The following is a 25,778-nucleotide window of genomic DNA, read 5'->3' on the forward strand; positions in this document are numbered from 1 at the left end:
ACACCTCCGAATACTATCCCGAGTTCCAGATGCTATATTTTTAACAGCTTACTTGGATACTTTTACTCGACTGTCCCACAGATTCATAACCCAACACGTTAATATTCATCTTCCTTCTCAGACGTCTATGTTCCAAACACATTTCGTGTAGCAATGTCATATCCACAAAATCTTAAAACTTCTGTTTTGAATTCAAACCCTAAATATTTGAACCCGATTCTTCCTCTTTATGGCACCTCATTTAGGGTATCTCACATAGACGGCTGCAGGGGTCCCTGGCCTACCATCATCCACTCTTCCCACTGCCCCAGTGTTCATGCAGCTTACCTTTTAAAGCACACAAAATCAGAAATGTTCAGAGTTTCTTTAATCAGCCACAAAATATTCTTCAATACAGAAAACAAGAGACTCCAAAATGCTCTATACCACCTCAGGATCATTTCTTATGGATATTCTATATGGAATCAGGTTTTCTTTTATTCAACGGCCACCTCACAGTTTAGCCTTTAGTAAAGTTTTATAACCCCATACACATAACCCCAAAGCAGAATTAACTGCTATCTCCAAGCTTCTACTTGGCATATTCCTATTAGTGGACTCACACTATTAGAATTAGTTGTTAATTTCAAAAAGTAGAGTTCTTGGAGGTAAAAATCTGATCCTCACTCTTCACTCTTCAGGGCTCACCACACAATAGCTCCACATCCTTGACATGTTTGTTGTCATTTTGAGTCATGTTTAATGACTGTTCAGAGACTTGCTGTCCTCCAGCACATTCCAACTTCCTTAGGGTTCATGTGATGCAACAAAAATCTAACCTAAATCTAACCAAATCTCTAGCCCTAACTTCTGGGCTATAGGAAATTCAGGAGATACAAATTGGATGATACCTTCAGGAGAAAAAATTAAATAAAAATAAAGGTGGGACATTAAAAAAAATTGATTTGGATTCTTCATACGCACACAAAATGTCATCAGAATGTGTAGAATGGTATGGTCACCCTAGAAAAAGACTTTGGCAACTTCTTAACAAACTAAACATAAAACTACCATACAACCCAGTGGTTGTACTCCTGGGTATTTTTGTTGCTGTTCAGTTACTAAGTCTTGTCCGACTCTTTGTGACCCCATGGGCTGGAGCACACCAGACTTCCCTGTCCTTCACTATTTCCTGGAGTTTGCTCAAATTCATGTCCATTGAGTCAGTGATGCCATCCAACCATCTTATCCTCTGTTGTCCCCTTCTTCTCCTGCCCTCAATCTTTCCCAGCATCAGGGTCTTTTTCAATGAGTTGGCTCTTTGCATCAGGTAGCTAAGTATTAGAGCTTCAACTTCAGCATCAGTCCTTCCAATGAATATTCTCAGTTGATTTCCTTTAGGATAGACTGGTTTGACCTTGTGAGAAGACTCACAAGAGTCTTCTCCAGCACTCCAATTCAAAAGCATCAGTTCTTTGGTGCTGAGCCTTCTTTATGGTCCAACTCTCACATCCGTACATGACTACTGAAAAAACCATAGCTTTGACTATATGGACGTTTGCTGGCAAAGCGATGTCTCTGCTTTTTAATAGGCTGTCTTAGTTTGTCATTGCTTTTCTTCCACAGAGCAAGCATCTTTTAATTTTGTGGCTGCAGTCTCCATCTGCACTGATTTTGGAGCCCAAGAAAATAAAATCTGTAAAACTCACATTCATTCAAAAACCTATACACAAATTTTTGTAGTAGTTTTATTCATAAATAAAAGTGGAATCAGCTCAGATGTCTTTTGACAGGTAAATGGTTAAACTTCAATAACTTGCAATGTGACTTTGCAATAAAAAGGAATGAACTATGGCCTTACAACATGGGTGAATCTCCAGGGAATACACTGAGCAGAAAAAAGCTAATCCCAATAGATTACATATTGTATAATTCAACTTATTATTGAAATTATAAGATTTAAGAAATAGAAGACATTAGTAATTGCCAGGGCTTGGGGTTAGGGGTACAGGGAAAGGATGTAGGAAGGATATTGTCTGTTTATAAAAGGGCAACATGAGAGATTCTTACAGCTTTTAGACTTGGTAGATACACAACCATACACAATTGATAAAACTGTATAGAACTTAATATATACATAGAGATACGCATGTAACAGTAGGGGGATTCCCTTTTCAGCAGCTCCTGACAGCTGGAGAATACCTTATAGACAAGCAAGATATTCCTAGTATGGCATGTGTATCAAATTTAGACCTATTCTCAGCACCATCCAACTCCATCATCAACTTATCAATCCTCTTCTGTTCCACAACATTCAGTGGGTTGCTAATCAGGGCAGGTTCAGTTTTACTGAGGTGCTCAAGAGACTCTGAGATATCTTTTCCCACAGTAAGCCTTCATGTCTTGAGCTCTAAGTCTCATATCAGTTGAGGCACCAATAGATACAGTTCTGAAGAGATCTCTTCCATGGCAGGACCCACATGAAGAGTGGGATTTCCGTGAAGGTCAAAGATCTCTCTGACAAAGAACTTGGGAACAGGTATGGTGAATTTCTACTCATACTTCTTGTCGTTTAAAAAAAGAGGCAGGGGAAAAGGTCTGCAGAGGTCAAATGAGTGTTAACTTAATAAGCGCACAGGCCTCTCCTTTACTCTCCCGAACTCTTGGCCAGCTTGGCTTCTCTTTTGCTGTATATGTTTCTTAAAGGTCCCTAAATGATTCTGATGTGCAACCAGATATGGGAACTACTGGTATAGGTCTTTAAAAAAATAAACTTCTACAATTATATAACTTCTCAAATGAAAGTTACATTTCCTTTTTATTAGCCATCTTTCAAGCTAAATTATATTTTACTTATTACATGATACACAACCACTGAACCAGTTTCAAAAATGACAAAATTCATATTTCAATTTATTCAGTCAGGAAACATGAAAAATAAATAATGGAGGTCCTTTTCCTCCCCTTCTTCTCTATTCTCTAAATTTATGTTTAAACTTGATAGATATTTTGTAACACTAAAGTTATGGCTTTTTTAAAAGCACTGTATTACTGCTTTTAATGATAATGATTATAAATGCAACTAATCTGAAAAAACAGGAAATAAACACTTTCACCTGTTGGTTTCTAGTTCATTATCTTCTTCATCATAAAGATGATAATGCTATAGAAATTAATGTTTGGGTATAAATTGCAGATACAATTTTAACATTTTCCATAATCCTGAGAAAATTTTCAGTATTATATAATCAAAAATCAATTCCAAATACATCTGTACATATATAAAAATACATTTAAAAACAAGAATGGGAAAAATTCTAAATACTAGGTCGTTACTCAGAAGGTGAGTTGGCACTATGAAGAGGCTTTGATTCCTTTATCAGGATATTCTTCCACATCCGAAGAGAACATCAACTCTGGGAGAGAAAATGAACAAATCATACTTAAAATGATTTCCCAGCAACTCAGAAAGAATTTTATAACTTACTAATAAACAGTCTTAAAATATTGACATATTATATAATAGAATTATAATTCTTTATGTTATAAAGAATTATTATAAATTCTTTGTATTATATAATTCTTACTTGAGTACAAGTAAGATTTCTTGATAGTGAACTCTGAGTTTTAAAAGATGAGCTATTGACAAATGTACGAGTTTTGCATTTTGAGACGTCCAAGTTTTTAATGCATTGTAAACTCCTGAAAAATAAAATATATATAGTAGAGACAATATAATAACTCATACCAGGAAGTTTAATTCACTTAGAGAATCCAGGATCATTAAACGGCTAAAGAAGTCTAATTCTATAGTGATCATGATAGCCTAAAATATAGGACAGAGACATAGCGGAGGACCTGGAACTAAGATTAGGTGTGTGCCAGGAAAGTTTAAATACGTGACCCCATTTAATCACCATAAACTCCCTTTAAGTGAGTATTATCTTCCTCATTTTATATTTCCATTTTTTTATCCATATGAAATGTTATTTGACTCACATAACCCTGAAAGAGAGCAGGATTCTGGAAATATAAGTAACATATACTGTGTGATTAAGACTGAATACTGCATTAGCCAGTTGAAGTAGCTTCAATCCCAGTGGAGAATGTTATTAATTGGCATTTTGAAATTTAAACTATCACTAAGCATAGTCCCATAATTTACTAAAATACCAAGAAATATTAAAAAAAGAAAACCTTAGGAATTTAGTAAAATAAAGTCCCCTGATATAAACATTAGACGAAAAATAAAATCTTTGAATGATGAAAAACTACAACCAAGTTAATGAAAAACTGTGAACTACCTAAAGCCTAAGAAGATTTTTAAAATATTTTAAATATATCTAAAAGGAATAATTAGTGAATAACACAAGAAAAGATACATTCATGAATGAAAACACACAAGATTACATTTTTTGTCTTGGTTTTTACAAATGGAAATGTTGGAAAGATTCTCAGTTCCAAGATTTCTGAGACACAGACTGTAATCAGTTGATCAAATTGTGGTTAAATGTTTTGCTTAACAAATCAAGAATAAAAATAATAGCCAAAGTCCAGAAAACAGCAAATAGATTCAAGGATGAAACTGTGGAACATCTACCAGGAAACACAACTTACAATACAAACACTAAGCTGTTCTCAGAGCAATGCTGAAAGACTAGCAGTTTGCAAATGTGATTCTCCTTCAGGTGTTCCAAAAGGGGTCTGAGACTACAGAGTAGTAAATCTCACTTTACTCTGGGCACACTAAAGATCGCTAAGCACTTCATTAGACAATGAAGGGTTAAGAATTTGTGCTGGGCAGAGGAGGAGGTAAGAGTAAATTCACTTGAATATGTATCTAGCAGAGGCTAACAGATGAAGCATATCATTTATTTCAAATTTATGGGCTTCCCCAGAGGCTCAGCGGTAAAGAATCTGCCTGCAATGCAGGAAGCACTGCAGGAACTGCAGGTTCAATCCCTGGGTCGGGAAGATGCCCTGGAGGAGGAGATGGCAACCCACTCCAGTACTCTTGCTGGGAAAAGCCCATGGACAGAGGAGACTGGAGGGCTATAGTCTATAGTTTCTCAAAGGGTCGGACACGACTTAGCGACTGAGTAGCAAGAGATACTTTGATCAGAAAGAGACTAAGAGAAAGGAAGAGCAAAGACTTTCTATACAATACCTGAAAGGGTCCAAGAAGAGAAATATCTCCAAAATATGCGCAAACCCTCATTAAGTGCTCCAAGACGCCAGCTCCCCTACACACTCCTGTTTTTTGCAGCATTCAGTTTCACCACTTTATTGTTATACTTCTTGGGTTACTTTAAATGCATCTTTGTTATTGAAATGTTATAATACTATAAAGTATAAATGACATAATGCTATATCCATTAAAAGAAGATTTATGAAGTCATTATAGAAGATTTTATGATGTATTTATACTATTTTTTTCTTTAATACCTTCACTAAGATCCATTCCTGGCCTGTAAGACAAAAAAAGCCAAGATAACCCAACCAGAATGGCCACCACCAGGTTCACCACAATCCATGGCTGAAGAACCTGCTCCTCAATTCCTTCTGCCCTAGAGGTAAAGAAATACTCATCAGAAACGTCTTCATTGTGATCCAAATATCCAGATATATCTATTTTATAAACTTAAAAAAAAATTAGCCATCCTTATCTAGAGGAATAACAAGCATAAAATATAACTTCCCTATGAAATACACTATATATATCATGAGAATTTTAAAACCATAACTTAAAAAGATTTAAAGCATTGTTTACAAAACATTTTCATTAAAAATGCAAGAGTATATAACAATAGTTATCCATTAACCAAAGGAATAGGGGGCTTTTTTGGCCACAATTTTAGAAACAAAAACAAGGCCCTCATTACTATTTATAGGTGAAAACAAGTAAAGGAGTGAAAAGACAAGAATAGCACCATTCCGCCCACTGTTGCTATTATTACGATCAACAATTACTAGTGCTACTATGAATTCTTACCAGAGGCTACCGTTAACAGAAGAAGGTGTGTAAAGGTGGATTCTGTCACTTGTCATTTGTTGACTCAGAGATAATATAAGAGCAGTAAAGTACACTGAGAAAAGACAAATGAATTACTAATAATGTATTTTTAACAACCCAGTTTGTTTGGAATTTATAAATAACTTTAAGGTCAAAATAATCTGAGCTTTGGGAAATGATGACATAAAAAATTTTCATTTGGTCAATTTCAATAGGCTGGATAGTCTTACATTATTTTTCAATACAGGTAGAGAAGGGGCTTTAGATACTCACTATTTTATCATTAGACTGACAAGAATCTAGAAGATCACTTAAGAAATTAAATGATTCAAGGTTCTAAAATTAGTTTTATTAATATTCTCATAATTAGAACAAAATTTACACCAAATTACCAAAAAGGTAAAAAAAAAAGTATTTGTTACTAAAATGCCCTATCAGCCCTATTTGTTTACTGTCAAGTAGAAAACACAAAAGTAATACAGAACAATAAACTTTAAAAAGTTAGATAACCTCTACTGAAAAATAATTCTAAACCTCCACTGAAAAATAATTCTAAACCTCCACTAAAAAATAATTCTATCAAAATTATACCTACCATAGTTTAATTACAAATTCCACTGAATATTGATGTGAATTGTTTTAGGTAGCAATAATATAAAATCATTTTTTAAATAAAATTATACTTTTTTTCTGATTCAAATTTACACAGTTATCAAATTATTTACTTACAGAAAGATGCTAAAGCTCTTGGATCCAGAGCAAGAAAATTTCGGATTGCTACTGACGTTTTAGCAAAGTCAATCCTAGAAAATACAAAAGCCTCTTGTCACAGTGTAGTTGTAAACTTCTTACAAAACTGTACAGAACTGTAGTCTCTAGACAACAGTTTCTTTCTTCTCTATTTTAATGCTACCACATTATTATGAAGCTTTAAGTAGCTACAGTTTATACTTAACACACATGAAAAAATCTTATCTACAAAGGCCACATAAAACATTTAACTAAAGACTATTTTAGTTATCATTCCTTTAGCATTAAGAAGAAACAAACGTGATCAGCCATTTTATTAGATTCTACTTCCCTTTATTACTCATACTATTGAGTGATAAGCTGTTGTTTTCTTAGTGGGTTAAATTGTGTTCCTAGAAAGACATATTGAACTTCTAAACCCTGGAACCTGTGAATGTGACCCTCTTTGGAAACAGAATCTTTACTGATGTAGTCAACTTAAGATGAGGCCATTACAAGGGGCCCTAATCCAGGAAGACTGGTGTCTTTACAAGAAGAGACACAGATCCGTGGACACACAAGTAAGACTGTCATCTGATAACGGAGGGAGAGGCTGGAGTAACGCGTCTACAAGCCAAGGGACAGCAAGGACTGCCAGAAACCACTGGAAGCTAAGGGACAGGCAGGAATAGACTCTCCATGGATCCCTCTAAAATGGAACCAACCTTGCCAACACCTCGGTTTTAGACTTTCAGATTCCAAAACTGTGAGAGAACACATTCCTATTGTTTCAAGCCACCCAGTTTGTGGTACTTTTGTTACAGCAGCCCTAGGAAACTGGGGTACCCAGAGTCTTGACTATACCTGATTCAGTGCACTGGAAGATATTTGGGTCTTTTTTTAAAATTAAGTTTTTATTTTGTATTGCAGTATAGCCAATTAACAACGTTGTGATGGTTTCAGGTGAATAGAGAAGGGACCCAGCCATATATATACATGTATCCATTCTTCCCTAAACCCCCCTCCCATCCAGGCTGCCACATAACACTGTGCAGAGTCCCATGGTCTATACAATAGGTCCCTTTTGGTTATAGATACAGCAATGTGTATGTTTGGGACTTTTTGAGTTGATTATATTTGGATGAAATTTTGGATTTAGAGTTGATGCTGAATGGGTTAAGACTCTGGGGTATGTTTTTGCTCACAATAGTCCCATCTCCTCCCCTCAAAAAGAACAGAAACAGAATGGCTCTTTAAAAAGTCAAAATAATATTAATATCCTGTAATTCTATTTTGAAAATGTCATAGTTTTTCAGGGACACATTTTGCTCAACACTTCCCTCTGAAGAAAGTTAGAGGAGCCTACGGTCACAACAGTCTTACCTGTCAAAGGCTGAAACTGTACTCAGAGCCAAAAGCAAGTAGAGAAGACTCTGGAATGGATATGCTAATGTCTTGTATTGTTGCAGAAGGTTTGAGAGGTCAGAAAGCTCATCTCCTGCCAGAACATAGATCACAACAATGTTCCACACAGCACAGCCAGCCAGGAAGCCATGGGAGAAGACACCAATCATCCTGAATGGAAAACGGTTTTGTTAACATACACCAAAGACTAAAGCAAAAAGTGCATTCTTTGAATCTATTCATGTGTAAGAACAAAGTTCAACATTTCACAAAAGGTAAAAACAAGCTTTTCTTTTCTCTATACTAATAGGCAGATCATTTAACTCTAATTGAATGTTTGAAAAATATATGCACCCACCATTTTAAGCTGTCAATTTTTTAACAGTATTGAACAATCAATACTTAAAAAATTGTGGAACATTTGTCTTTAGAAAAGTCCAACAAAATCAGTCACCGGAAAGCCCGATGCACCGACAGTGCAACATCTCTGGTCGTCCAGGAAGGTTTCATGTCCATTGACACATCAATCTTTTCTGTGGTCTTAATCAACTCTGAACGATCAGCAGCCTGGAATCGCCCTAAGAACACAACACACAATTAAAAACAACTCACAACAGAGAACTCTGAGGATCTTTCTTGTTATTCCACATTTAAGAACCCTCATGTTGAGACTGAAATTTTACTGTTTTCTTGTCTAAAAATTCTCCCTGATTCGGCTCCTACTTCAGAAGTCTCTTTTCTGTCAGTTGCTAAAAACATACAATGTTTTAATCTTGAAGAGAAGTAAATGATGTCCACGTACTTTCTTCTCAACCCGAAACAGATGTTAAAGTAGCAGTCTTGGAAATCAATTTATTTAGTGAAATACAACAATGAACTTGTAATTCAGAATGAAGTCTGTAAACCTTTAACATGATACAGTCTAAAATATTCTAATTTAGAGATTTTTACAAGTATTAAAGTATAAATCCTACTACTATAAAGGTAAGTCAATATTTGAAAACACTTCAAATTTCTCAGGAAAAGATGCCAGCATATGTAGTATGGCACTCTGTGATGACAGAAAAGAAACAGATTGTTTCATACACTGGTCTTAAGAAGATCCCCATGGAAACCGTTAGTTCAAAGGTCAGCAGAGCTTTATGCTTCCTCTGTAGACAAGAAGCCTCCTTCTCATTCATCAGTCAATCCACAAATGGACCTCAGGAAACTGGAAAAGTTCCCTTATCTTTGGCAAACCTGGCTGTCATGCACTTTGGAGAAGGGAAGACAGAAGTGAGATACCTAATGTTCCCAAAGAAAAAGCAACTGCTGGGCAAATCACTGGTACGTTCCATGGTCAGTTACTTTACTAAGGGAAGTTTCTGTGCTACAGGAAGCAAGAATAAAAATGAGGATTGAGTGATATCGCTTGAAAATCAGTTCAGCTTAGTTCAGTCTCTCAGTCATGTCCGACTCTTTGCAACCCCATGAACCACAGCACGCCAGGCCTCCCTGTCCATCACCAACTCCCAGAGTCTATCCAAACCCATGTCCATTGTGTTGGTGATGCCATCCAACCTCTCATCCTGTTGTCCCCTTTTCCTCCTGCCCTCAATCTCTCCCAGCATCAGGGTCTTTTCAAATGAGTCAGCTCTCCATATCAGGTGGCCAAAGTATTGGAGTTTCAGCTTCAACATCAGGCCCTCCAATGCTTGAAAACAGACTGAAGCAAATTAAATGGCCACATGGTATACTAGTCCTGCTGCTTGCTGCGTGCATGCTCAGTCGTGTCTGACTCTTGGCAACCCCATGGACTGGAGCCTGCCAGCCTCCTCTAACAGCCCTTAACTAGAAGTCATGAAACTTTGGTTCGAGTCCCAATTCTGTACTAATCAACTGTGAGCCCCTGGGTGACTCCGCCTCTCTGGGTCACAGGTTTCTCATTGGCCAACAATGCCAAGATCCCTAAAGTGGGCTCTTAAGGAATCAGAATTCTAAAACAATTTATGCAAAATCTAAGTTATAAATTTTAAGGGTTAATCTTTATGTTTTAGATGAGTTCTTTAGGGAGCATGTTCACAGCATATCCATGGGACTAATATATGGTTATGATCATGCTTTCAGTCGGTTTTTCTTAAATACCACAAATGTAGTGTTATAACCAACACTACATACAATGTGCTATATACAATGTCAGAACTATTTTTCTAAAAGAAAATATAGCTATAATGTTGTATTTCTCATTTAATATGGCAATACTATCCTGTATTTTCTCTTATTTATTTTTAATGATAGAATTTGTATCATTTCTTGCTCCACCACCAATATCACCACCAATTGCAGAAAACTGGTAAAAGTACAATAGGGAATAAAGAAATGGGTGGGGGGGAGGGAGGTTTTTTAAGTTACCAATCATCTCATAACCTAGAAACAACCAGCATTAACATTTTAACGTATTTTCTCCTAGTCTTTTGTCCTATGCATTTCTCTATAGTTCAACTCTAACTACAAGCATGTATGTTTACTTTTCATTAGCATCTTAACATGAAGTGAAAAATTCTCCCTAGGCATTATTTTTAGTGGTGCAGAAGACTTCATTGTATAGATATGCCATAAACTGTCTGAAATCACTCCCCTTCTGTTTTGCATTTAGGTTTTTTCCAGTTTTTTGCTCTCATTAATAACAATATGATGATGGGCTTTATGTATAAATTTTTATCCATATTTTTACTTATTTCCTTAATTCAGATTTCCAGAAGTATAATTACTAGGTCAAAGGATATCCTTATATAATTCTTAAAGGGGTCATGTTCCAAAATCAGGACCTACTTACTGCTTTTTTCCACAAACACTTTGCCTACAGGCTGGCTAATGCCCGTGGGTGCAGTGAATACAGACTGTTGTTCTGGACTACTCTGCTCGTCAGTAATTATGTCTTCATCTTCAACTCCTAGTTCATTGGCATAATGTAATTCTGCTGGCTGGGTTTTCCTGTAATCAAGGAGAATTAAGAAAAATGGATGATTTCTGACCTTTTATAGACCCAAATAAGGAGGTTCTTGCAAGTCTAATGGAAAGAACCCTGGATTTGGAGTCAGAAAATTTAGTTTTTACTCAAATGGATCAGTTATTAACTGTTATGTACAGCAAGTCACTTACCTTTCTGTGGGCCTCAGTTTTCTCATCTGGAAAATGAAGTAACTGAACTAGATTTGAAAGGTTCTTTATAGACTTAAAATTATATGATTCTATATAGATACTGATCACTATGTGTAGGGTCATTTCCAAATATGAACAATAGCGTTATATAACTTCCAGTATGCTTCTTTAAAGTATACCATTCTATTTTACCTGGGACTTAATTTCCTATGAAATAAACATTTTATGTATTGTTAGAATAATCATAATTTGAATTCTATTAATACAAGAAAATAAATAATAGCCTACCTTATTATATCACCTTTAATTCTTAATATCGACTGGAAGAAGCACAAGCTGGAGTCAAGATTGCCAGAAGAAATATCAATAACCTCAGATATGCAGATGACACCACCCTTATGGCAGAAAGTGAAGAGGAACTAAAAAGCCTCTTGATGAAAGTGAAAGAGGAGAGTGAAAAAGTTGGCTTAAAGCTCAACATTCAGAAAACGAAGATCATAGCATCTGGTCCCATCACTTCATGGGAAATAGACGGGAAACAGTAGAAACAATGTCAGACTTTATTTTGGGGGGCTCCAAAATCACTGCAGATGGTGACTGCAGCCATCAAATTAAAAGACGCTTACTCCTTGGAAGAAAAGTTATGACCAACCTAGACAGTATATTTAAAAGCAGAGACATTACTTTGCCGACTAAGGTCCGTCTAGTCAAGGCTATGGTTTTTCCTGTGGTCATGTATGGATGTGGGAGTTGGACTGTGAAGAAGGCTGAGCACCGAAGAATTGATGCTTTTGAACTGTGGTGTTGGAGAAGACTCTTGAGAGTCCCTTGGACTGCAAGGAGATCCAACCAGTCCATTCTGAAGGAGATCAACCCTAGGATTTCTTTGGAAGGAATGATGCTAAAGCTGAAGCTCCAGTACTTTGGACACCTCATGTGAAGAGTTGACTCATTGGAAAAGACTCTGATGCTGGAAGGGATTGGGGGCAGGAGGAGAAGGGGACAACAGAGGATGAGATGGCTGGATGGCATCACGGACTCGATGGATGTGAGTCTGAGTGGACTCTGGGAGATGGTGATGGACAGGGAGGCCTGGCGTGCTGCAATTCATGGGGTCGCAAAGAGTCGGACACAACTGAGCGACTGAACTGAACTGATGTAATACTTTTACTACTTATATAAAATCTTCTATTTGTGTTCCTCTTCTTTAGATTCAGCTCCTAAAATATTTTATTTATTTAAATATAATATTTTACTTTTCTCAGTGGGCTTACTCTTTTCAAAGTTATCCTTAGATTAGTTTAACTAATACATTCGTAATACTACTTATCCTAGAGATACACAACTACAAGCATTTAATAAGACTTAGAAGCTGCTGTTTGGGAGCTCCAAATTAAGCATCAGGGTGTCTCTGCAGAATATTTAGAAGGACAAATAAATCCTTACTTCGTCTTCCTTCGAGGTTTCTGAATAACTGGCTCCTCATCTGGCTCCACATTGATACCGTTTTCATTTGGTAATAAAGATGGACTAGCTGTCTTCTTCTGGGTAAAGGCAGTCTCCAATTCTGAAAATAAAGCAGATTAAGTTTTTAAATAACTATGATGCAAAAAAGAAAAGTAGCATGTAAGACTTCTGTAAGACAAAAGAACTTTAAGAATTCTAATTGGCCCCCAATCTTTTTCACCATCTTATTAATTTTTAAAATTTTACACCTCTAAACACTCAACAGACAATTTGAAATCATGATGCCAAACAACATGAAAAAAGAAAAATCAAGTCATCCAACATCGAGGGTGTGTCAGAACTCCAAGATTACCTCCAAGTTCTATGATTCACTCAACGGACTCACAAGTCATTTACACTCACAGTTACAGTTTATTACAGGAAAAAGACACAAAACAAAATCAGAACAAGGAAAAAGCTCATGGAACAAAGTCCCAAAGAAACCAAGTCCAAGTTTCCAAGAGTCCTCTATCAATGAAGTCACACAGGATGTGCTAATTCTTCCAGCAACAAGTTGTAACGACATATGTGTTCCTTTCTCTTCCAGGGAAGCTCATCAGTCACTTAGCAGCCAGGAATTTTACTGGGGAGTGATCACAGAGGCACCTCGTGCCAAACACATACCAAAATTCTAGACTCCCAGAAGAAAAGCAGGTGCTCAGCATAAATCTCACTGTGAGCATAGCGCACAGTGAGCCACCCTGACAGTTTATAGAGAAAGCTTTGTATCAGTGTAGACAACTGTTGCATAGGAAGCTGGAATGTCAGGTCCATGAATCAAGGAAAATTGGAAGTGGTCAAACAGGAGATAGCAAGAGTGAACATTGACATTTTAGGAATCGTGATCTAAAATGGACTGGAATGGGTGAATTTAACTCAGATGACCATTATATTTACTACCGTGGGCAAAAATCCCTTAAAAGAAATGGAATAGCCCTCACAGTCAACAAGAGAGTCGAAAATGCAGTACTTGGATGCAATCTCAAAAATGACAGAATGATCTCTGTTCATTTCCAAGGCAAATCATTCAATATCACAGTAATCCAAGTCTATGCCCCAATCAGTAATGCTGAAGAAGCTGAAGTTGAATGGTTCTATGAAGATCTACAAGACCTTTCAGAACTAACACCCAGAAGAGATGTCCTCTTCATTATAGGGGACTGAAATTCAAAAGTAGGAAGTCAAGAAACATCTGGAGTAACAGGCAAATTTGGCCTTGGAGTACAAAATGAAGCAGGTCAAAGGCTAACAGAGTTTCGCCAAGAGAACACACTGGTCATAGCCAACACCCTCTTCCAACTACACAGGAGAAGACTCTACACATGGACATGACCAGATGGTCAATACCGAAATCAGACTGATTATATCCTTTGCAGCCAAAGATGGAGAAGCTCTATACAGTCAGCAAACACAAGACAGGGAGCTGACTGTGGCTCAGATCATGATCTCCCCATTGTCAAATTCAGACTTAAATTGAAGAAAGTAGGAAAACAACTAGACCATTCAGGTATGACCTAAATCAAATCCCTTACGATTACACAGTGGAAGTGAAAAATAGATTCAAGGAAATAGATCTGATAGACAAAGTGCCTAAAGAACTACGTGCCATTGTATAGGAGGCATTGATCAAGACGATCCCCAAGAAAAAGAAATGCACAAAGGCAAAATGGTTGTCTGAGGAGGGCTTACAAATAGCTGAGAAAAGAAGAGAAGCTAAAGGCAAACAAGAAAAAGATATAAGCATCTGAATGCAGAGTTCCAAAAAATGGCAAGGAGAGATAAGAAAGCCTTCCTCAGTTATCAACGTAAAGAATAGAGGAAAACAATAGAATGGGAAAGACTAGAGATCTCATCAAGAAAATTAAGACATACCAAGGGAACATTTCATGCAACGATGGGCACAATAAAGGACAGAAATAGTATGGACCTAACAGAAACAGAAGATATTAAGAGGTGGCAAGAATACACAGAAGAACTATACAAAAAAGATCTTCATGATCCAGATAACCATGATGGTGTGATCACTCACCTAGAGCCTGACATCCTGGAATGTGAAGTCAAGTAGGCCTTAGGAAGCATCACAATGAACAAAGCTAGTAGGTGATGGAATGCCAGTTGAGCCATTTCAAATCCTGAAAGATGATGCTATGAAAGGGCTGCACTCAATATGCCAGCAAATTTGGAAAACTCAGCAGTGGCCACAGGACTGGAAAACGTTACTTTTCATTCAAATCCCAAAGAAAGGCAAGCCAAACAATGTTAAAACCACCGCACAATTGCACTCATCTCACATGCTAGTAAAGTAATGCTCAAAATTCTCCAAGCCAGGCTTCAACAGTACGTGAACCATGAACTTCCAGATGTTCAAACTGGATTTAGAAAAGGCAGTGGAACCAGAGATCAAATTGCCAACATCCACTGGATCATCTAAAAAGCAAGAGAGTCCCAGAAAAACATCTAATTCTGCTTTAAGCCAAAGCCTTTGACTGTGTGGATCACAACGAAGTATGGAAAATTCTTAAAGAGATGGGAATACAGACCACCTGACCTGCCTCTTGAGAAATATGTATGCAGGTCAGGAAGCAACAGTTAGAACTGGACATGGAACAACAGACTGGTTCCAAATTGAGCAAGGAGTATGTCAAGTCTGCATACTGTCACCCTCCTTATTTAACTTATATGCAGAGCACATCATGAGAAATGCCAGGCTAGATGAAGCACAAGCTGGAATCAAGATTGCTGGGAGAAATATCAATAACCTCAGATATGCAGATGACACCACGCTTATGGCAGAAAGTGAAGAAGAACTAAAGAGCCTCTTGATTTAAGTAAAAGAGGAGAGTGAAAAGGTTGGCTTAAAGCTCAACATTCAGAAAACTAAGATCATGGCATCCGGTCCCATCACTTCATGGGAAATGGGGAAATAATGCAAACAGTGACAGACTTTATTTTTGGGGGGCTCCAAAATCACTGCAGATGGTGACTGCAGCCATGAAATTAAAAAACGCTTGCTCCGTGGGAGAAAAGTTATGACCAACCTAGACAGCATATTAAAAAGCAGAGACTTTACCTTGCCAGCAAAAGTCCGTCTAGTCAAAGCTATGGTTTTTCCAGTAGTCATGTATGGATGTGAGAATTGAACTATAAAAAAAGCTGAATGCCAAAGAATTGATGCTTTTGAACTGTGCTGTTGGAGAAGACTCTTGAGAGTCACTTGGACTGAAAGGAGATCCAACCACCCATCTTAAAGGAAATCAGTCCTGAATATTCATTGGAAGGACTGATGCTGAAGCTGAAACTCCAATACTTTGGCCACCTGATGTGAAGAACTGACTCATTTGAAAAGACCCTGATGCTGGGAAAGATTGAAGGCCCTGATGCTGGAGAAGGGGATGACAGAAGATGAGATGGTTGGATGGCATCACTGACTTGATGGACATGAGTCTGAATAAGCTCTGGGAGTTGGAGATGGACATGGAAGCCTGGCGTGCTGCAGTCTATCAGGTTTCAAAGAGTCGGACACGACTGAGCAACTGAACTGAACTGAACCGAACTGAGAAAACTGTTTACCTGCCAAGTTCCCAGATTCTAGTCAAGCGGCCCTAGAGCAAGTAGGCCTGTCCAGTCCTGCAAGTTAACTCTTCTAAACACAAAGCATTAAATTCAGGCAAGTCAATGGAGCCTTCTAACCCATTAGCAACCCTTCCTATCTGGAAATACAGGAAATGGCTCCCTGGAATGCCCACAAAGACCCTAGAAATCTATTTTTAAAAGCACTTATAGCCTGGGCTGGAAATAGAAGCAGTACAGCCAACCACAGATGTGCTGGACTAAACAAAAATGAAACAAACGTAGGAAGCTAGGCCTGTAGTGGCAGGTGCATTCTAGAATGGCAGTAAAGGTACTCTTTGTCCCAGGACTTAGTTGGGATCTTAATTTTCTAAAAACTATCACTTTTATAAATAAATTTTCTCCTGAATTATAAAAGTAGGTATTTTGGTATCCATCTTGATTTTCAACTTTGTACCCTAACTGAATTACTGAGAGAGTAGTTTTAATTCAACTATTCTTGAATGAAAGGAAATAAACCGTTGGTAAAACTGTCTGAGGATCATTTCTGTCTCTTTTCCCCTCTTCTGCCCTCTGCTTCTCCTCTTACTGCTCCCCGGCACTGTGGTATCCCACTTTGACTTGCCTCTCAAAACTGTGTTCCATTCTCCTGACTTTTCTAGTTCCTGCTCTCTACTCCTGTAATCTCTTCATCTAATAAGAATCTATTGTTTTCTAAGAAAACAAATAGTCTTGGGAACTATTTTGTAATAAACCATTCATTGGGGCTAATGTTAATGGGAAAAAGTTAATCTTACAATATTTGGTCCTTTCTTTTTTTACTCTAATAAAATCTATTGTCATTTTCTAATTATTATAAAAGTTACACATATAATATATGAAAATTTAGTAAACATAAAGAAAGAAAATTTTTTAAAATCATCCCTAATTCTGCCTTCTAAAAATCCTACCACTGTTGACACTTTGCTATATCCTTCCATTCTTTTTACTGTATGTGTGTGTATGTACATGTTCTGGATTGAATTGTGTCTCCTGAAAAAGATATATGCAAGTCCTAATCCCCAATAGCTGTGAATGAGACTTTAGAAATAGGGTCTTTGCAGATGTGATCACGTTAATATGAGGTCATGCTGGATGAGGATGGGCCCTAAATTCAATGGCTGGTGTCCTTATAAGAAAGGCCAAATTTGGACACAGAAACACAGGGAAAAAAGTGAAGATGGGGACACAGAATGGAGTTATGCTGTTACAAGCCAAAGAATGCCAAGAACTACAAACAACCACCAGAATCTGGAAGAGGCTAGGGTGGATTCTTTCCTACAAACTTTAGAGGAAACATGGCCCTGTGGACACCTTGATTTTGGACTTCTAGCCTCCAGAATTGTCAAGAGACACTGTCCATCGGAAGGCACGCTGAGATCTAAACTTTCTATTTTGCTTCTGAAATTGCATCCCTTCTCTCATAATCTGTACATATATTCCCTCATAGCTCAGTTGGTGGCAGCTTCCCTGGTGGCTCAGAGGGTAAAAGCACCTGCCTGCAATGTGGGAGACCCAGGTTCGATCCCTGGGTCAGAAAGATCCCCTGGAGAAGGAAATGGCAACCCACTCCAGTACTCTTGCCTGGTAAATTCCATGGACAGAGAAGCCTGATAGGCTATAGTCCAAGGGGTCACAGAGTCGGACACAACTGAGTGACTTCACTTTCACTTTTCAGCTCAGTTGGTAAAGAATCTGCCTGCAATGCAAAAGACCCCAGTTCGATACCTGGGTTGGGAAGATCCCCTGGAGAAGGGATAGGCTACCCACTCTAGTATTTGCCCTGGAGAATTCCATGGACTGTATAGTCCATGGGGTCACAAGGAGTCAGACACCACTAAGCAACTTTCACTTCACTTCACTTCATGATCAAAAGAGATCCTCTAAAATATTCCTGACTTAACCCTCTGGAGTTACCCTAGCAATAAAAATTTTAAGCAAAAAAAAAAAACAAAAAAACTGGATATGAGTGGGGAAAAATAGAAACAGGTTTTTAACCATATCCCTCAAACCACAACTGTTGTCACAACCTAACCTTGGTTTCTTTACATACCAAGAGGTAGCCTTGCTTTCTTCTGCCTCCGTTGAACAGGGGCTTCTTGATGTTCTATGGAGTCTTTGGTTGGTGGCTCGCTGCCTTCAGGTGGCCTGTCAACAGCAGTCTGAACAAGACCTTCCGAAGAAGTGCTAGCTACAGAGAAACAGATATGAGGGGATATGAGGATAACTTGAGCAGAGACTGCTAACTCTCAAAAATATGGGGAAAGGGGAACTGGAACGTTTCCTATCTAATATCCTCTTCTCTCACAAAACTAATTGTGCCCCAAGTCTTGATTTCCTACCCCCTTACCTGTAACTTTGGGCTTCAAGTTGAAAAAACAAAGAAATGAGGGAGCAAGGAAGACTGAGGAAGAAAGAAACCTGGGACTAGAAAGAAGAACAAAAGACAGGGAGGAGGAAAACCGCTTCTGACTGTCAAAAAAGTGAAAACATTATAGAAACCATCACCACAGGGAACTCTCTTACGCCTTGAGGATTACCAGCCTCTAAATATCAAGTTTAGTCCTTCATTTATAAATTAACACACGATAAAGTCATCATGGATAGCTGGAGTTAACAGAGAACTTATAAATCTCTCCCCTCATTAAATCTTTGAACAGATTTTGACTCATTTTGGCAGATCTGAATTCTGCTTCATACATTCCCTTGCCAGTTTCTTCACGAAAGAATACAAATGAGTGAACAAATGAACAGACGTATTAGTATATTAGTATTATCAATAGTTTTTAGCGAAATGGAAACACTAAAGCTACTTTTTGTCCACTAGGTTAACAAAAAAAAATTTTTTTAAGTTGATATTTTCCAGCGTTCTCAAGGACTTAGCAAATGTGACATTCAAACTCTGTTGCTGGTACTAAGATAACTAAGGCTCTGTTAAAGGCAATTTAGTAGAAACTTATCTTAATAATGCACAGGTCCTTTCATCAGTTTCACTGCTAGCAATCCATCTTAGAGAAATATCTCTTCTTCCCCATCATACACTATTTTATGTAGAACTGCAAATTGTTGGAGTGAAAAACTTGAAATAACCTAATTGAACAACAACTTTAATAAAAGCCAGCAATATATCCCTTTTGTCGAGAGCACTGATTTTTTCTTTTTTACAAGAAAAATAGTTGGTAGCTGGGATAGAGCTGTACCTCTGTTCCCACAATTCAGTCTTTATTACATTCTTCACCAGTGACCTTTTTAAGTCCATAGGTAAGACATGTCTGTACTTAATTGTGAGTATACTTTTAGAGCCTAGCATTTCAGCGAGTATCTTTGTGAATCTAAGTCTCTCTGCCTCTCTTTTCCTTTCGTTCCATGTCTATATGCCTTTCTGTACACATCCATCTCCATTTTTCTCTTTTCTTACACTCACCATGTATTACTCCATTTATTAGGCAATGATAAGCTAATATAAGTTTCCGACCAGGCATAAGGTAGGACCAGCTATGAGCTTTAGGACGTTCATCCAGCAGTGGTGGACAGGACAAAGTAGGGTGAAAGGAAGCTATAGGTACACAGCAATGTTGGAGGCAACCCCAATACTTCAGGTGAGAGGAAGAAAGGTGCTAGACTAACCATAGTTGTGGCAGTGGAAATGACAGCAGGAAAAATGCATTAAATCTACTATATAAAAAGCAAGCTTGAGCTCCCCTGGTGGTCTAGTGGTTAAGAACCTACCTTGCAATGCAGGGAACATGGGTTCAATCCCTGGTCCAGAAAGACCCTACATGCTGTGGACCACAGCCCATGGACCACAACTACTGAGCCGGTGCTCTAGAGCCCACAAGCCGCAATTACTGAGCCCATGTGCTGCAGTTACTGAAGCCTATGCACCTAAAGCCTGTGCTCCAAGACAAGAGAAGCCACTGCAATGAGAAGCCCACGCACAGCAATGAAGAGTAGCCCCTGCTCACGGCAATGAGAGACAGTCCATGCACAGCAACAAAAACCCAGCAGAGCCAACAATAACTAAATAAATAAAAAGGAAGAAAGAAGCAGCACCAGGTTTGTGAGAGGCAGAAAGTAGAGTGAAAATGACAAAATTCAAAGGGGTCTCTGAGGTTTCCAGCCCTAGTCCCTGGGAGAGCAGGGGCGTTCATGAACAAACCTTGTAAGTAAAAAAGTAAAGTAAGTAAGAAGTAAAACTTGAACTTCCCCAGTGGCTCAGTGGTAAAGAATCTGCCCGCCAATGCAGGGGACACAGGTTCGATCCCTGCTCCAGAAGATTTCACATGCTGCAGGGCAGTTAAGCCTGTGCACCACACCTACTGAGTCTGTGTGCTCTAGAGCCCGTGCTCCACCAGAGAAGCCACAGCAGTGAGAAGCCTAAACACTGCACCTGGAAAGTAGCCCCTATTTGCCACAACTCGAGAAAGTCCACATGGAGTAACAAGGACCAAGCAGAGTCAAAAACAGAGATCCCATATGCCACAACTAAGACCCAGTGCAGTCAAATAAAGTAATAAAATTTAAAAAAAAAAGAAGTAAAACTTACCGTTGGAAGTAATAATAAATACTGAACATGCTGAGTTCAAGTTACCAGCAGAACATCCAAGATTATCAGTGAATAAGACAAAAAAAGTTCATGAATTTGCTCATTATGGGAGTTTCAGTACCTGGATGATCGGCCCTGACTTGGGACTCATATTTTAATGTAGATTCTCTGACTGGAATGAGGGATACAAGAACCTTGTGTCTCTAAATCCAGTATCCTGTTCAAGGGTCTGGAACTGATCACAGCTTAAGACAACTTACGTTATCTGGGGATAAAAGACCTCAAAGAGTCCAAGAAAGTTGTGGAAGTTAAGGTTTGGGGCAGCACTACCCTCTATTCCACAAATGTTTCTAGATACTCCTCAGCCTGCCCATTGCCTTATCCCTCATTACCATCAGAATCCCACTGCTTCAGAGTGAACTTGATCCTATCTTTAACGCAGCAGTGACTTAGGACTGTTAGGGCCTTGCCTCTTCCTGATCTGTGATGTTTATCATGTCCGAGGTCCTGGAAAAACTCGTGATCCCACACAACAAAGAACAACTTCTTACCAAGCGGTGTTTTCGTTCTGGGCTTCTTTTTCTTAGGACGACTAAGTGGAATATCATCTATAAAAGAGAAAGAACACTAGAAAAGGCTGCCTAAAAGCCAATGCAAGGAAGAGTGAAAAGGGAACTTTTAGTGGGGAAGACCTTTCCCTTCCCTTCCCTGGGTCCAGTCAACTTCTATACATTAGGGGAAGAAGGTGAGAAATTGCCAAAGTTAAAGGAAGCCCATAGTGTAATACAAGTAGCTCACGGCTGGTCGGTAAAGTTATAAACTGTGACAGAAAGTGGGCTCATCAAATATTCATCTGATCCCCTACATTTCCCAGCCCCTTTGCACTGGGCCCTATGACTGGTCCTGACCAAGAGGCTGTGAGCAGAAGTGTTCTGTGCCATTTGGGGGCCAAGACATTGAAAGAGCCAGTGAGTAACCCTCCAGCTTCCCCACCCCTTGCTGTGGCAACTGAGGGGGCCTCACGTTAAGATGGCAGAACTTCAGCATGGAAGTAGCTGAGATCATTGCATCATTAGTGAAGAGGCAGAGGAAGGTAACTGTCCTGGATTGTTTCTACGATGGACTTTGCATTAACCAGAAAAACCCCTTATGATATTAAATACTGAGATTTGGGGGTTAGCGTGACATAACCCACTCTATCCTGATGAAATGAGACAAAAGAAGATGTAGTCCCTATCACAGAACTATATGCAAGACAACAGTTATATTCTAGGTGACTCCATTCAAGGATGAACACTTTTTAACTTCTAAGGTCAAATATCAACCATATAACTAGTGTCACATAGTATCAGCCATCCTTTAAAAATGGCAGTCATAGGAGATTAATATGATAAAAAAATTGTGACATTATAAAGTATACTATTTAGATTTAAGTTTAAGGGAAAATTAAGGGGGGAAAAACTTTCAAACATCAAATACTGTATTTAGAAAATTTTACATTAACAGAAAACTAACTCACCTTGAATAGCACTTTACATGACACCAACAAATTTAATCAGGACAGAGACAAAAAGAGAAACTCTTTTAATTAGAAATCTATTAAACTGTCAGACTGTAAATTGACTTATATCATTACAAATTTAAAATAAAATTAGCTTTCACAGAAAATCAGCTAGTTTACAAACAAGCTTATCATTTATAAGTAATAAGCTGTTTAATAAGACTAACAAAATAACCCCAATATTTTCTGAACCTACATATACGTACTCCCTGTCTATTAATAAAGTGGATTAAACAGATTAAGAACTCTTATGTTGCCACTGATTAAAATCAGCTTAAACTCTGAGGAAACTATTCTCGCAAACAAAAGAGGATCAGAATTCTGATCAACAAGTCATTAAAACATTCAGAACAGACCCAAGATGATAATATGTGGACATTCAGTCTTTGAAACAGAATGTTTAATTACAACTGTTATCTTAATGATTCAAGGATTTTTCATCTTTAAACTTGAGGAAGTCTTTTCTGAATTATTATAATTGTGCAATGGTACTAGTCAAATTTTTTCACTTTATTCATTTTGCATTTTTTAAACTAGATAATAAAATTACTGTAAATTATTTTTACCTTGGCACAGGTGGAAGGGCTCGTGGAGGACGCTATGGGAAAAAGACAGAAAACTGCTTGTAAGTAAAGGCCTAGGAGCATCTTTACTTCATGTATTTCAAATTTTTGATAAACCTGTTCATCAAATGAAACCCAAGAGATACAGATGAGAATCAGATGGGCAATTTTAATTTTTTCTATCACTTCTAAATTTCACATAAAATTCCTTCCTTCCTATATTCCTATCTTCAGGCCAGGCACTGCACTAAGCGTTAGGGATACATTCATTAATAAACAGAACTGAGAGATCCTTGCTTTATGCAAAGTACATCCTAATGGTTAAATATTAGAAGATAACATTAAGCATATATATTTATATATATATGAATGAAGAATGCTGCTTTAGTTAGGAAAAGTCTCTCTGAGGTATTTGAACTGAGACCTGAATAAGAAAGGAGCCAAAGGGGAGCAAATACAAAATTTTTTACTGGAGATTGGACTTGGAGAGTTTCAGATAAAAGAAGGCCAATAAAGGTGAAGCAGGGTTATCAAGGCATGGGCAAACTAATTAGGAAGACCAACAGAAAGAACTTAGATTTTGCTTTAATTCAATGGGAAGCCAATGGAGGTTTTAAATCACAGAGTAAAATACTAACATTTATATAGTAACGTTTTTAAAATGTTACTAACAGGATGAGATGGCTGGATGGCATCACAGACTCGATGGACGTGAGTCTGGGTGAACTCTGGGAGATGGTGATGGATAGGGAGGCCTGGCATGCTGCGATTCATGGGGTCGCAAAGAGTTGGACACGACTGAGCGACTGAACTGAACTGAACTGAACACAACATAGTAACCTTTTAAAAAGTATACTCTGAATACAATGTGAAACACCCAATTTAGGGCAGAAAGAAAAAAATTCTAAATGTACTATAAATTTCCTACTTTACATGAACAAGAAAAGTGTTCAGAACATTAATTGGCTATAGGCCAATATAAAATAACACGTTTTTTAAGAAGTGCTTGTAGGTCACAGAAATTACAGTTAAGCAGCACTCTGGAATCTTTCAAAATAAAACACTAACAAATTTGTCTAGTAATCAGTTTAATATTCCAAGTATCTCAAGCTGCTAGCAGAAGACATTGATTTTGAAGGGTTAAATTTTAAACAACTCATTGCTTGTTCCACAACTGTCCCATTTAGCTATCCATTCGTTCAAAAAGTGTGTTAATAAAAACGCTACAAGACTAAGACATCGCCGGCTGTCTTAGCACTATCCAGTACCCAAAACTGAACTGGCAAAGGATAGGTACTGTTCCATCAGTCTACAAACAGTATTGTTCTAAAGATGCTATGGACCGTGTTCCAACCAAAGATACAGTTCAGACGACAACTCATTTCAAAAGTCCCGCAAAAATGACGTGTCGTTCATCCAAAACTCAACCTCTACGTTCCTCAAAAGTAGAACGGCTCAACTGAACTGAAAGTAACTAAGGCTCGCTTACCACCTGCTTCTTTCCCATTGCGTCTAAAGCTGGGCTCTCCGCCGGCCGCCGGCTCCCGGGCGCGGGTAACTCACACCCCTCCGGGGTTCACACCCGCCTAGTGGACCGCGCGCGCAGGCGCAATGCGTCATCAAGCTGCGCCGCACAGGCCGTTCTGACCCCCAGGCTCGACGCAGCAGGGTGGGAGTGAGCCGGGGCATGGAGACCCTGTGTGGCTTTTCTGGGCTACTCTTACGGGAAAGTGGGGGTTGGAGTCGGAGCCCCGGGAGAGGAGACTCCAGCGGATGCGGAGTAGCAATCACGATTTTTCCCATGGTTTCCCAAGTGGTTGCAGTGATTTGTTCGAGAGAAGTGAGAGAAGACCAGGATTAAAAATCCCTGCTGGCAAACAAATCTCTTTGCTGAGCAGCTAAAATGCTCTCTAGGAGTCGATAAAAAGGGCCTCGCTGGCAGCCCCCGTACCCGCAGGGGCGGGGTCGGAGTGAGTTAGGCGTCGTCATGGCAACACCCTCACTCAGACCCCCGGAAACTTCACGCCTGGCTCTCTGCCAGGCTTTTGGAGTTCGGGTCCGGCCCTGGGAAGAACTTCTAGGCCCCGCTCCCAAACCCTATCCTGTGAGCGCCGAAGGGGCGGATGCGCGAGCTTCCAGACTGGGGTTCGCCCCTTCTTGTCCCCAGCAGATCGGTGTCGGTCCTACCCCAGAGGTAGCGGCCGCGTTAAGGCAGCGGCCGACACGCCCCTCACCGCTCACCCGATGGTCCTCTTCCACCCCGAGCCTGGAGTCGGCCCTCATGGCGCTGTGCCCGCCTGGGCTCCCTCGACGCAACTGCTGCCTGCGGGAGCCTGGTTCCCCGCAACGCTGCAGCCTTCGGGACCAGCGGAGGCGGTGGCTCTGCAGTGCCGGACTAGGCCGCCGCCCCCGGGCCACGTCTCCGCCCGCCTCCGCTTTGGCAGCCTTCGCGTTCCGAGGCTTCAGGGTTGAGACGCAAGCGTTTAGCCACCAGACTTAATGTTTAGGTTCGGGTATGAGTGTGTGTCGAAACAGGCAATTCTCAGATTTTCTCCAGTTGCTTACCCTCCATCCAAAGACGCACGACATAAAATCTGGGCTCACATAAGTGTTAAAAATAAAAACGACAGTTTTCTTCGTTTTGTTTGGTTGGGTTTCTGAGAAAAATAATGCTTGGTCACTTTAAATAAAAAACTACAGATATTTTGAAGCATACACTCAATTTGC

General features: G+C 39.0%; 1 protein-coding gene across 2 annotated transcripts; it reads right to left on the reverse strand.

Moving 5' to 3' along the window:
• Window positions 1–350: 350 nt before the first annotated feature.
• TMEM237 (transmembrane protein 237) lies at window positions 351–25,462 on the reverse strand. Of its 2 annotated transcripts, none has more exons than XM_027965093.3 (13): window positions 25,293–25,462; window positions 23,055–23,086; window positions 22,447–22,457; window positions 21,479–21,535; window positions 18,435–18,572; window positions 12,713–12,833; window positions 10,941–11,098; window positions 8,580–8,703; window positions 8,105–8,296; window positions 6,722–6,795; window positions 5,972–6,065; window positions 5,425–5,546; window positions 351–3,395 (listed from the first exon to the last, which is right to left on the reverse strand). In XM_027965093.3, the coding sequence occupies exons 1-13, from the start codon at window positions 25,332–25,334 to the stop codon at window positions 3,334–3,336; spliced, it is 1,227 nt and encodes a 408-aa protein (XP_027820894.2). In that variant the 5' UTR covers window positions 25,335–25,462; the 3' UTR covers window positions 351–3,333. The 2 variants fall into 2 exon arrangements, with proteins under 2 accessions (XP_027820894.2, XP_004004877.3); XM_004004828.6 differs by lacking the exon at window positions 25,293–25,462 and adding an exon at window positions 24,541–24,642.
• Between the last annotated feature and the right edge of the window lie 316 nt (window positions 25,463–25,778).

The sequence above is a fragment of the Ovis aries genome, chromosome 2, assembly GCF_016772045.2.
Source record: "Ovis aries strain OAR_USU_Benz2616 breed Rambouillet chromosome 2, ARS-UI_Ramb_v3.0, whole genome shotgun sequence".
In the NCBI taxonomy this organism is placed as follows: Eukaryota; Metazoa; Chordata; class Mammalia; order Artiodactyla; family Bovidae; genus Ovis; species Ovis aries.

What these genes read in the sequence shown, in the direction of transcription:
- TMEM237 (XM_027965093.3), bottom strand. Translation starts at nt 25,334, where the DNA reads ATGAGGGCCGACTCCAGGCTCGGGGTGGAAGAGGACCATCGG. An exon ending in CAGAACGAAAACACCGCTTG is followed by an intron (nt 18,573 to 21,478) that starts GTAAGAAGTTGT and finishes GTTTCTCTGTAG; the next exon opens with CTAGCACTTCTTCGGAAGGT. An exon ending in ACAGTTTCAGCCTTTGACAG is followed by an intron (nt 6,796 to 8,104) that starts GTAAGACTGTTG and finishes TGTATTTTCTAG; the next exon opens with GATTGACTTTGCTAAAACGT.